The sequence below is a fragment of the Sceloporus occidentalis genome, unplaced genomic scaffold (assembly GCF_023333645.1).
Source record: "Sceloporus occidentalis isolate IW3139 unplaced genomic scaffold, rSceOcc1.0.p SCAF_183, whole genome shotgun sequence".
Lineage (NCBI taxonomy): Eukaryota > Metazoa > Chordata > Lepidosauria > Squamata > Phrynosomatidae > Sceloporus > Sceloporus occidentalis.
In genome coordinates, this window is record NW_028317163.1 from 425,626 (window position 1) to 439,501 (window position 13,876).

At 34.2% G+C, this 13,876-nt stretch overlaps 1 protein-coding gene across 13 annotated transcripts in view; it reads right to left on the minus strand.

The window, feature by feature from the left end:
• Positions 1–13,876, minus strand: part of LOC149278695 (calcium-dependent secretion activator 1) — a 144,028-nt gene that overhangs the window by 26,006 nt on the left and 104,146 nt on the right. For 7 of the 13 annotated variants that reach the window (XM_089501848.1, XM_089501847.1, XM_089501845.1 and 4 more), the window contains 5 exons: positions 12,965–13,121; positions 10,948–11,089; positions 8,163–8,300; positions 4,996–5,151; positions 1,984–2,131 (listed from right to left, as the gene is read on the minus strand). In XM_089501848.1, the coding sequence (XP_089357974.1) occupies positions 1,984–2,131; positions 4,996–5,151; positions 8,163–8,300; positions 10,948–11,089; positions 12,965–13,121 (741 nt within the window). The remainder of the gene's footprint in view (positions 1–1,983; positions 2,132–4,995; positions 5,152–8,162; positions 8,301–10,947; positions 11,090–12,964; positions 13,122–13,876) is intronic. The other 6 variants (XM_089501853.1, XM_089501852.1, XM_089501851.1 and 3 more) reach the window with 1 other exon arrangement.

Consider the following 13,876-nt stretch of genomic DNA (forward strand, 5'->3'; position numbering starts at 1 on the left):
CCTAGTTAGTGCACAGTCTGTTTGCTCATAAAGAGCAGTTTGCCGAGACTGGAAGATCTTTAGGGCAGTGTTCATTATCAGCACGTAATTACTTGATTTCTCAGTGTCATGTATGTAGTACAATTTCCTCGACCTCCCGAAATTTCAGGATTCTCGTATAAATTAATTGCATTGAGTCTTTCATTTTTTTCCCCCTGTGGACCAAATAAGCTCTGTCAGACGCTTCATCTCTGCACCAATTACTCATTAATGTTTCTCAACACTCAACAATGACAAAGGATATTGAGGCATTTCTGCCCAAACGTAAAATGGGTTTGTGTGGCCTAAGGATGCTACCACTGGAATTCACTCATATATAACACTGAAATATCTCATATAAAATATAGATCCTACATCTTGTGCTTAAAATTTTAACAAAATGAAGCCAACATTCTATCCGTTGTGAATGCTGTTTACCCTTCATTATGTCTGTTATTCCACAAGAACAAAGCACACTTTTTTGTATTTGTGGAGTCTGGCTATAATATGTAGTTCTGCCTCACCTACCAATAGAAACTTATGATGACCTCCACCTACGCTGACATTTGCCCATGTGGCATTAACATGTAGTCCCTGTGTTGCCTACGAATGGAAAGTTATGATGACCTCTGCCTGCCCTGGCATTTGCCCATGAAGCTAGAACATGTAGTCCTTCTGTCACTTACCACTGCAAATTTATGACAACTTCCGCCTGCCCTGACATTTGCCCATGTGACTATTACTGTATCTAATTAAGGATCCTGTTCTCAAATCCTGTTTAGAGTCTGAGTCCTCATAACATCCCAGGGCTTCTGCTTCCACTCAATAAGCAACCTACATTTGATTTCACGCATCATATTTTTTTTTTCTTTAGCTTATGTTTCTGACTCTTTTTGTTGAAGTGAGGTTAGGACTATCAGTGACTACAATATATTTTATCTACCACAAATTACAAATGACTAAACATCTAAAAACCTTCAAGTAGCCAAAAAAACAAAGTAAGTTAGTGTCATATTATAAAGATGATGACCACATACTGGAAGCATAACTAGAAATAAGGATATAAGTGAAAGGAGACTAGAGGAAGAATGATAACTACTTCTAAAAAACGCTGAAAATGTGACAAGAGAGATAAGTGAGTGGATGATTTGGGTAAGAAACTATTTTAGGGGTGAATGTTGATGTTCTTTTATATAATAAAACATAAAATATTATTTTTTTTAGTCTATTGGTCTCATCACAATAACGAATGAGCACTTTGGTACAATAAAGCAAGGCGCCCTACTTATCTCATTTAAAATATCTTTGAACACTCAACAAATATATTGAGTGAAACCTTGATACTTAAGATCATGCTTTTCCATTTAACCCATTTTCTTCCACGACTCTAGTGGCACCAGTTTCAACAATACCTTGGCTAGACAGGGGGAAGCAGCCAGAAGACGGAGAATGTGATAGTTTGTGCATTGTAAATAATTACAGCCTTTCGCGATGTATAGGATTACCGTTCAAAAGAATCACGCAGACGGAATTCTTAACAATTTATGATACCAACAGTATTTACCAAATGTTCATTCTTCCTGGTGTCCAACAAGCTTTAACACTTTCGAGTGGAATTACCAAAAACCATTGAATAAAAAAAGCTTATTTTTTTGTTTTTTTTTAACTCTTTAACAGAAAAAAGGGTTACTAATTCCATTTAGTTAAAAACAGAGGGCAGAAACAGGTTAACTATCTCTGTTTGGTATGGGGGATACATTTGAACATATTCATAAGAGGCCAGAACTAAGCCCTCCCGAAGACAGCATATGACAAAAATATGATTAAAGGGCTCAGAACTGAAAAGTAAGACAGATTATGCTATGATTGAAATTGTTGTTTTAGCCTACGTAATGGGGCGATAAGTTTCTTCTAGACGTAACAATGAACATTATCATTAAACTGTTAATGTTTAGAGATTAATACCTCTTGGCCCATTTCCATGCTACAGAGTTTGGTTGACTGGGCCTTGGCGTCAACCATAACATTAAACATGGTGCATATTGACTGAGGAACGCGGAAGTCGGTTGATCGACTGGTTTTCTGTAACTTCACTTCGAATGCAATTCTGGTTCTGTAAACAGACGAAAACAAGGATAGTAAATGCGTACAGTAGCTACAAAATATGGCACAAAAGGGCATCAAAGAAATGTCCGACCCCCGTCAGTTTTAAGGAACTTAAGTATAGTAACGAAGATGGATTTTTGTATTAATTCATGCAAAGATATTATCTCTATTATTCTAATAAATACATTAACCTAGCAAATTATACTCAGACATAGGCAATTAAAAGCCATGAAGACAACGCAAGCTCCATCTCCTTCACCCTATGTCACTACATGTCAAAATTATACCTTCCTCAAGAAAATGTTATTAAAGGGCTTAGGACTCAAAAATAAGATAAGACATATTTTGCTCTAAAAATGTTGTTCTTACCATAGTAATGGGGTGGCTATTAATTTTAATGTTTTATTGCACTAGTTCTGATTTATTGCACTGTGCGGTCTATATTTATGGTAAATATTTGTCAAAAATGTGTGAATATTAATTTTTATTGAGATTGTAGACTTTTTAGCACATGTCATGACTTAAAAGGGTATTGCATAGCTCTTAGGTCCGATTAGAAATAAAGGATTTCGGATTGTGGCAGTTAATTTTTTTTTTTTTTTTTAAGGTAGGGATTTTATGTTTTTGAAGGATTTTTTTTTTTAATAATCATTATTTTAACGGAGGTGCTACCTATACAATGCTTTGATAATTCTGGGCACATCCCAGGGCCTGAAGGGCAGCTGGTGGCTTATGATGCCTGTGGTGTTCTAATTGCTTCATTCAAAGCTCCATCTGCTCCATACGACTTCAAAGCAAACTCAGGGTGCAAATGGGAACGATCAAGTGCAAACGGGCTCGTAGTTTAGGCATGTGGCCCTGGCAAAAAGGAGGCAGCAGTGAAGGTAGGTGTGTTCGAAACAAATGCCACAGTGGGGATTCACGCCGCGATTATCCGCTGGGAAGGGTATTCCATCCAAATCTGGCATGTGTCTGTTTATAAGTCTTCTTTTATTTATTGTGCGAAACCAACGTTCAAACTCAAAGGGTCTTCAGTAAAACAAGCGTATTGATCACAGACCAGGTTGTGATGTGGAGGAACCTGACTTCTGTTGACATTATTGTACGCAGATTAGATGCCAGACGTACACCATGCTCGTTTGTTTGAATTTCAAAGCCTTTTTATGCAAGTACATACAATGGAAACCTTGCACCCAGTAACTTTAATAAACAAAATACCTTCCCCAACCATAGCCTTTATCTACATTTTGATTCTATTTCAATTAAAGTAAAATTAAAACCATAAAAATTGGGAAACTGTCCATTTTCGTATTATCTTGTCTATATTATCTTTCATTTTTTTTAATTATTATTCCTATTTGTACAGAATAAAAAAAAATACTAAATTAAGTTTTATGCATACAAATGGAAGAAGGTTCTGTAACATCAGGAACAAGAAGAACAAACAACAACGTCCCAAAACGGAAAGAAATATTAATTACGAATCACCCCAAATCTCTTTGTTGTGTAATTTTTAGTTATAATATGTATGGAATACAAAAACATGGAATAATATATTTACATTACATGTTTGATACTCTATTTGACACAATGTTCAGAAAATATAACATGGCAAACTAATTTTACCAAACTGCTGTCCATTGGCATATATTTATAATTACAATAATAAACTGAAAACATGTTTATATAACTCAGCATTTATAACACCGTTTTGGGAAATAAGATTAATCATTGTGATATAATAAAGAAAAAAATCATTTATATTGCTCTTTTATGAAGTTTTATATTTTTTTATACATTTTTATTTTAAAATTTATAATGTTTAAAGTTACCAATACAATTAATTTTAAAATAAAAAAACAATCTGAGCAGTAATAAAAACAGTGCAGTTGGCATTGTTTTTTTTCATTTTTTTTAAAAGGTTTTTTCAATTTAGAGAAATAAAATGTTGCCGTGAAGGCCCAAGTTCCCTAACAACTGCCGGACACGATTAAATTCAATTAGGTTCCAACTGTCTTACTTGCCTTCTCCTTCTCAAATGCCAATAATAATTATGTAATTCTTCAAATATTCTTAACAAATCAGATTCGTAATATGCCCTGAGACAAAAATGGAAACTTGTGGCAGAAGAAAAAAAAAAAGCCTGTAGTGTCTGCATAGTTTTACATATTTAATGATAAATGAGATAGTTGCAATTTATCTGGAACAAACATAACAGACGATAGAATGTTTCTTTTCTTTCTAATTTTTCATGCTACATAATTAAATTACTTATGTTTCTTAAGGTGGAAAATGGAAAAATAATGACCTCCATATTTAGTTATTCAATATAAATCTTAATCCCTTGGCATCATTTCGTAATGGTTTAATAATGCCCCCTAGGTATTAAAGGAACACCATTGTGTCTTTGGCCATTTAGACATAACTGACTGATTAAATCGTACGGCTTTGAGCGATTAAAAATATAGGAGCCTAATCACACAATGTTATCTGTAAACACAAAATAAGAATGATGTGATGCTGTAGGGGCTGGAATAAGATGGTCGGAGGGAGTTTTCTAATCCCCGCAATTATCTCAAGAGTATATTTCAATGGGAACGGCTTTCCCTCTTGGCCTTGTACTACAGGGTCTAGTTAATACTAAGTACCCATAAAATATTGATAATATTACAGTATTGGTATAGCGTGACTTTTATAGCACGACTTGGTTGTAACATTGGTTGGGAATGACTTTTACCAAAAGTCTAGGAGAACCTGTCATTACCCAAGAGGGAATATTACGCTACCTGAATCCCCATATTTATTAGTCCATCGACCAGTTGGCCACACATTCATCCTATAAAATAACACCAACTCTATCTCTATACTGACCTTTTGACACAAGACTCGATCATGTCGCTTGCCATAAGCTTAAGGCGCTGTTCGAGGTGATTGCCAAATTCTTCCTCGGGCCAGTGGAGGTCCCGAATAAAAGTTTGTAGGGCGTCGAGTTTCCAAAATAAATCTTCAGAGGTGGCCGATCCATTACTGGTAGAATAACATGAGAAAAAAAAATCTTAGTGATGCAAACACAAACTTGGCCTGATGTGGAGAGCTTTTTTTTTTTTTTTTTAATTTAACTTTTTGGAAGGAAACACCACCTTTCAACATTCCAAACAAATATTTGTCATCTCCATCATCAGGGTTGAGTGCTTAGCTAATCTAAATTTCTGTTTTGAGCAGATGACACACCAAATAAAAAATTGACAAAACTGGATAGTTTGTATGGTAAATAAATTCCCTTAATTAATAATCACATTCGCCTATGTAATTATTGAAATTAAGGTTACAAACCGGGGTTACACACCTTGATTGTTGACAACCAGAAGATCGTTAACAATCAGGGTTCCATGCATTGTTTTTTGTAGAACACTTTTAAAGAATTTCAGATCTACTAGGTAAAGGCCAGTGCTAACTAGTGGTGAGCGAGGACACAGTTCTTATTTTGAAGATGTCTAAATAAACCTGGTTAGTTGGATTTAATCGGGTGGAAATGACACAATGTCTGAGTTGGTTCTAAAGCTTCCAGTTTTCACCAACAAGCCAGAAGAGTGGCCAAAGGCCATCTGGAGGGACAACATCCAACCCTACACGAGACAATGTCTACAGGTTGTGGTTTGTAGTGTCTCACGCAATTGTTTCCCATCAAGAAGCTTCAGAAGACAAACTCGATTATTTTTAAGTTTTCCAGCTGGCTTCAATCACCCCAGTTTTCTTTATTTTTTTGTTTTTCTCTACATTTGCCATAAAGAGGTTCTCTAATCTAACTTCCTCCTCGCATACCACTAATGCTAACACAGTAATTTCTCTGATGTTGAACACAACATGCACTGCCACTTATACTGACATCGTCTATAGAAACCAACGAGAGTAGGAGTCTCTATCAGGACCGATGCCAGCAGCATTGAATTAATGCCGCAGAGCAATACATAGCTAATGGTACACATGGCTATTGCGGGTGGAAAAAAAAAAATCGGTCTCCCGACATGCCAAAGGTCCTGACGTCCTGTTTCAATAAAGGTTACAGTTTAGGAATAAGTCATATTGGTAATCAGAGATGTATCTGGTAAGGGAAAAATAACTTTTATAATGAAAGCTATTAGAGGAAAAATAAAGGAGGGTGAAAAGATATCAAATGCATCTTCTTTGGTTGTATGACGGTAAATATTTTGTCATGTAAATGTTTGCAAGGGTAGCGTCGTATTCTACAAAAACAGTTCTGTTCCAACTTGGAAAAATGTATATTTTTGAAATCTAAATTGAGTTTTGGAACAGTATAGGTTTATGTTTTAAATCACAGAGTACACACAAATGTAATAATTGGTGTCTATTGTAGCAACATTTTGACACCCATCTGGCTTCAGTGTTCTTTGAAATGCCTTGTCTTTTTTTTTTTAGTTTTTTTATTTTTATCTTGAATTAATCTATACGTGTTTTTCGTATAATGCCACAGATGAAATGCTTAGTATTTTTTTTTAAATATAGAATATAAAAAACCCGTCATAAACTAAAGAATCGATTCATATCTTTTCAAAAAACAATGTCACGGACCATGCACAGAAAGGGGATAAAAGGCTTCAATGTTAGCACTGCCTAAACTACCCTTCTATAAATACAGCAACCAAAGCTTGAACATGATTTTTATTTCTCTAAGAGGACTCAGTGATCGCAGGATATCAACTGTAAAAATAAATTTTTGTGGTCAAGTCCTTTAGTTAATCATTAAACATTTTATGACCAAATCAGTTATGCAGAGGAGCTAAAAAAACAGATGTTTGAAGTACCTTAGAAACAATTTTATTAAGAATTTTTATTATTTTTATTATCACTATTTTTTTTTTTTTTATAGAACAATATTCTTAAAATGTTCTTTTAAATTGATTTAATTTTCTTTTTTTTTGTATAAATGTTGAAGGATTTATTTTATGTTTCCTAAAATCAAATAATTATTAAAGAACGCATCGGAATCTCTTGGAACACGACATCGTTCAAGAGTGTTAAAAAAATTCTTAAGATCAGTTTGCAGGCACTTTTTTGATGGATAACAAGACATCCAAATATTCAGAACGTTAGCAGACGGTGGAAGTATATGCCAACAATTCATGAACTTTGAACACTGATCCATATGGACCAGTTTCCATGGGAAATTAATTCAGATATTCAGACTTATTAAAGCATCGTTAAGTACCAAAGAATGATCTTTTTAATATAACAAGTTGAGACATTGTATAGATGTTCATATCTTTATATGTATATTTTATATGTTGTTGCAATATGTTCTTGGTTGTGTATATCACCAACCACTGCAAATGCCAAGCCAGCAGCAGAGACAATCGAGAACCTCAATATTCATGGCATGTGGATGGTCTCCATAGTCTTAAATCTCTTAAACTCTTTGGCCCCTCAAAGAAAACCATTGGAATATTCCCATACTACATTGTTACTAGAACATAATCTGAAAAATCTCTACAAACACCTACTGACCTGTGTCTAGACCTCCAAAAATGTCATTAAATAGGGGTCGGAAAAATACTTCTTAGCACAGAATGCAGGTACGTGTCATATGATTAATGAGGACCAAAATTTTTTGGAAATTTTCTAATTGAAAACAGGTGTTATGCAGGAAGATTTTTAATTCAAAATTTTAATTCAAATTTGTTTTAGATTTAATTCAAAATTTTAATTTCAATATGTCTGATATTTATGCCATTTTTGTTTGCCCTCTTTATGCACCTAAAAATTATTATGTTATCTCTATAGTAAAATGATAACTTATTTATTCTCTGATGTTTTATAACCCCAAATAATTTTTTTTTTATCCGTTTTGCTCTATAATTGAATTAATTAGTAAGGGCTTATGTATATAAAAAAAACAACAAAAAAAACATTGATAACCAAACATTGGAAAAAAAGATGATATTGGTTCTCTTAGAAATAATTCAGTCCACGCTGAGGTTGCTGCATATCGAGATTAATGCTAATGTGAACTGAATACACACTCAGAATCATATACAGCAGCCATCCATGACGGAGCAGAAAAGCTAGGCATTTGAGGGAGGTTAACTGGTAAGGTAACTGGTACTTTGGGGAGGTTCACATTTGGAAGATTCACATTGGGCAGATTACTCGTTAAACTCCTGTGGAAGAAACAGACAGAAAGAAAAAAAATACCATAACAGTGACAATGTAGATGTAGCAAAAGCACGTATCACTCAGAAAACATAAAGGAAATAACAGGAATGTCCACAAGAAGACAACGGTAAAACAAAACCAAAGCAAAACCAGTTTAGAAAGAAGCATGAGGATGGAATATTAAAGGTTCTTATCAGAATTCTGCAATAAAAAAATACATTTAAAGACCAGTTACTGAGCTCACGTTAGGCACATTCACAAAACAACCCACAGACTTCACAAATTCAACCAACGCATAGGAGGAAAGACGAACGGTTGGCTTCCCCCCTGTTGTAGACTACAATTCCCATCATGCTCAGAAGGTCCAAGAACTATTGGAGTTATGGTCCCTAACAGCTCGAGGACCATTGGCTGCCTATTCCCGTTTAAATGTCTATGTTTTATAGTAGGGCTACATTTGGCTACATTGTAACACACACAAGTAAAACCACATAGCTTGAAGTGCATGCTGGTGAGATTTCTGCATAGTTTTTTTTAATTAAATTTAGTGCATTTTATATGTGGACAGACCCAACAAGAGGGATTTTTATAGAGAGAAAGCCTTATCTAAGTGAAAACCTTGTGATATCAATGTATGTGTCATTACATCATTGGTTGACAGTGCCTTACTAAAGAGTCCCCTTGGACTATGAAAGATCTCACTATGGAACTGAATTGTAACAATGTGGATGAATAATACGTAATGATGGATAGGTTAATGTGCTCCTACCATTAAGAAAATGAACACCTACGCTTTTAACCCTTTCTGGTATTGAAAAGGCTAATTGTGAGTGTAGCATTCCTTTCTACACAGCAAAGGGAACCTGCATTCACCCACTTTTGAGCAACGATTCTGGCGCAAGGATTGAAAAATGGTTTTATCGCCATAGCAACCAATGGAATGTTCAAAGGTACAGGAACATTCCACTGGTTTCTCGGTGATAAGACCACTTTTGAATCTTCACACTGGAATAATTTTTGATAGATAGCCCCCCACCTGGACAAAATATGCATGAACGTGAGTGACTACAGGTTCCCTGGACCATGGCAAAAGAAAAGCTAAACTCAAGATTAACCCTTCAAATTCCAGAGCAAGTGCAGGGCTTAGATCCTTTTTATTACTTCTTTATGTGTTTATTTTATAATCTAATTTACAACACAACCAAAACATTTCAATTAAAAAAAAACTATTTTATCAGTATTATATTGGAATATTTTTTCTACTTAAATTTAAAATATTAGAAACATTCCTTTTCATGATTCGTGAATATGTCTTTCCATGTTATAAAAAACACACTTGACACACTTTACAGACACATAAGCTCATGAATAAACCCATATGTTCATATGAAAAAAGCATTGTTTGGTGGCTTAAGACTTGTTGAAACAAAGCCTGGAAAGAAATATGTTCAGTGGTCCCTCTTAAAAGTTTCTCAAACACAAAACAATCAAAATTTGATTCAATTTCTCCTTTGTTTTGAATTGCCCTTTTTTGTGCCAAAAAATGGAAAAAAAACCAAAAAACTTTCTCCGCGCAGATTATTTTTATACTGTGTATAAAAGTGTATATGAAGCTTTCTGGGTTATTATTTCCGCAGGTTATAGACACATACCACTTTCTTTCTAAATCTCCATAAAAGCTTTCATTTGCTTTATGTTTCTGTTTGGCGTGCAAGTGTTGTATATTGGTATTCCGTTTTAAAGAGAATATTAATTCAAAATAAGTAAGGCTACGGCAAATGTAGGCTGAAACGTTAAAAAGAGGGGCAATCTGATATTTTCTTTTCTTCGCCTTATGCCAGGTTTTAATAGAGCGATCCGGTCTCATCGTAGAATATGTCTCTAAATGGAATGTGCCTTACTTTGAATACATTTCTCACACGCATGATGTCACAAGATATGTGCTAAACTTGCCTATTCATTTTGGTGATGACCTAGGACTGACTTCATGGTTCTGAGACCCATTAGAACTTCACCCCTACTTAAGACGATTTGTGACCTTCCTGCTTTTTGCGTTATGAAAACAGCCCATCTAGATTTAGTTGTTAGGCTTGTTTCTTTTCCTGAGGCTCTCTGACTCAAGGTGAAGGAATAATCATCCATCATTGTTTTTAAAAAAAGACAAATATACTCAAAATTGATACTTTTATCCAGATAGAACCACCCTTAACCAAAATCTTACAAACCCTTCCAGTGTTCTAGAAGTAGTAATAGTATTTCTGTTACCGGGGTGTATCTGAGGCACCGTATATATTCGCGTACGTGCCGCCTCCCAATTATTTTATCTTTGTGGACTTAAACGATAAATCAGTTACTAAAACTGCCTCTTCATTAGGATGAAAGCCATTTTGAACAGGTCCGTTGAGGTGGACGAATCAGTTGAGTCGATATACATTTACCCATCATTGTGTTCAGTTTAGAGTAACACAACTCAAATAAAGGCCAAAACATCCATATAAAAACATTTGAAACAACACGGACTTGTTCGTCAATAAAAATGATTACAATCGCCATTATTTACTGTCAGCAGAAAACTAAAAAAATAAAATAGATTTGAGTAAGAACCTCCATCCATCTGCTATCAAACTTCGATTGTATCAAAGGTTCTCTTACTTTACGGGTTCCCACGATTCACGCTCAAAGCCCCTGTGAATTGATTGTGCAATTGAAGACTCCATGAGGTCAACATATCTGACAACAAGTGGGGCATATAGATCTTGGAGGTGTTTGTGGAATTTTCCATTGCATAAATTATCTAGAATTATAAGAACATCAGATTGTTAAATATGATTAGCATCACGTCAATGCACCATTGGAAACCATCAGCACTTTAGCATTATTCAAAGAAATAAGAAAAATTAAATACAAATATGAAAAAAAAATATGAAATTACAATGAATTTTCAATTAATTTGAATTGTTAATCTTTCTTACATTTTTCCCCTTACAATTTAAAAAAAAAAAAAAAAATTCTTGATCAACAACGCGTGGAATATTGTCAACTTTTACATGAAGCCGAGATACAATGTGGCACGCTGTCCCGTTTTTGTGTCAGGCTTAGTTTCAACGATATGTAATTTAACAGTGAAAAATATTCCTGAAATATATGTGAAATATTAAAAATATTGTATATTCTCTGTAGTATATGTATATATAATATTTAATTATATTATATATAATGTCCTGAATTTGGGTTATTATAGGTTGATACTAATAGTTTTTGTCTTGTTTTGCCAATGACTATTGGAACTCGTCAAACCCACAGCTTTCAAATATCTGATTTACAAATAAAAATAAGTTTACTAATGTATGTAAAAAAATTACATTTTTAAACCTATTTCCCTACTTCCCTAATTTCCTTTTCAGGACACTTGATGAATACATATCTATTGTATGTATTTTCAATCATCTTTCTTTATTAAAGCAATTCATTTGGTACTGAACTTAAGAAAGAAGTTATTAAACCCAACGAGGATGGCAAACACTTATGGTTAAAGTCCATTTGTTTGGATAATTTAAGGGCAATAATTAACTTGCAAATAGTGCTGTTATCACTTAAAAATTATTATTATTTTTTTTATTATTATTTTGGAAATACATTTACATAATCAACCTCGCAAGTGTGAAACGTTAAGTAAATCAGGGTAAAAAAAAAATCTTAAGAAGGCACAGATGTGTTTTTGTTGCAATAAACCAATTCTGTTTTTCAGTGTGTAATGCAAGGCATAATTTAACAAATCATTTAAATGAGACATATTTCAAGGGAGAAAAAGCATTGCTTTTGAAAATTGGCTTATGATACCTTCAAGACAGCAGGCAAAAGGCAACAAATTATCTTTAGATTACCAGATGGCTCACTTCTCTCAGCACAAAATACTAGTAAAAGTCCCTCTCATCCCTTACAGAATAGCAGATGGAGTTGCTTAGGAGGAAGGAAAGTCCTCTGTTCGAAATCCAACAATTTGAAGTGGTTCATACAGGCCATCGCAGACACAGACACACTGCAAATTGACTTTTTATTGTTTTGTCTGTAGCATGTGATTCAAAAATAGGGATCCTTTGATGATGGAGCGCTCGATCAATATGACTTTAGCCCCCCCCCCGGGACTCATGTGGTTAAAAATCGGGAGGGATGATGCCGAATTAGTTATTAAGATAACGTCAAATGTTTTGATACTTAAAAATTTGCATTTAAAGACCAAGTTTTTATTCAATTTGGGAAGATAGTTTACTTTTGCTGATTTTGCATTATTTTAATGTAACGTTCTATTCCAACTTAATAGTAATCAGCTGCTGTGTTTCTATTTCCTGTACGATGAGATGGTCTTGACAGCCATTTTGAACCAGAAGAAAAACAAAAAAAAACTTTTGAAGAAATTTAATTAGAGATAAATCCTTATTGTCTGATGGAGCAAAAAGTAAAAGCACAAGAGAGGAATTAACCCTTTAAACTACTTTTAAATTATTTTTTTAAAATCTATATAATTGGCTATTTTTTTAGTAAATGTTTCTCATCCTTGTCTTATTCTGCGTTATTCATTATTAGAATTATTAGATCACAATTACAACTCGACCAGGATACAGAAAATAGAACAATAGAATTTTTTTTAAAGAAGAACAAAGATACATACAGTCGCTGCGAAGGAAATCGTTTAGTAGCTGAAACAACGGAAAGCTATCCCACGTATCTGGAGGTTGGACTTCTAGAGCGGCATCCATATCCACAGCAAAAAGCGAGAGGAACGTCTCCGCGTGCTCGACCATTAAGTCTGACCACCAAGCAAATGCCTTCAAATTTATTAGAGAGGGAAAAAAACATTATCAGCCGACAAATACGTACGTTTTCGATTATATTCTAATATTGCTTGTGCTAATTTTAACTGCGTTCTCGAAGACCGTTCCGTTGTAAAGAGAACAGCAAACGGAGTGCAACGTTACGAAAGTGAATTGGGTAAACGTATTATTACCTCACTTGTACCGAGAAAACTTTACGGCAAATTTTTAATCTGTTCTGTTTACAATATCAGGTGATCAGAGATCATGCTTCGAGGTTCTAGATCAGCAAGTTCTCATTGTATAGTCTAGAAATTTGGGTGGACAAGTTTCTTCACTGATTTTTTTTTTTATTATTGGTTTGGCCCATATCAATAATTATACTGATATAATTGACTATACTTCTTGTTCTAACGATCATCAGACATGTACTGATGCTTCACTGGGGCACATAACTTAATGTACGATTTTTTTTAATCGTAGCTAAAATAATACATATTAAAAAAATAATTTAACACAATTTATACGAAAAAAAAAAACTCCAGTGAAGGAACTCAAGGTCATGCGCATGGGAAGTCTAAATTTAATTTGCAATTTTTCTTTTCCCAGAGTGTCATTCACATCATAAAGTGCAGAGATGTGAATGTTTCGAACGCATGCGTGTTTGCTGATAAAACTCAGGAGAACATGCAGTATGGGTGGTGTTTTTGATTGTCTTGGTGCAATAATGTTGCATTTAAAGTTTTATTGTGTACATACTGATTACAATC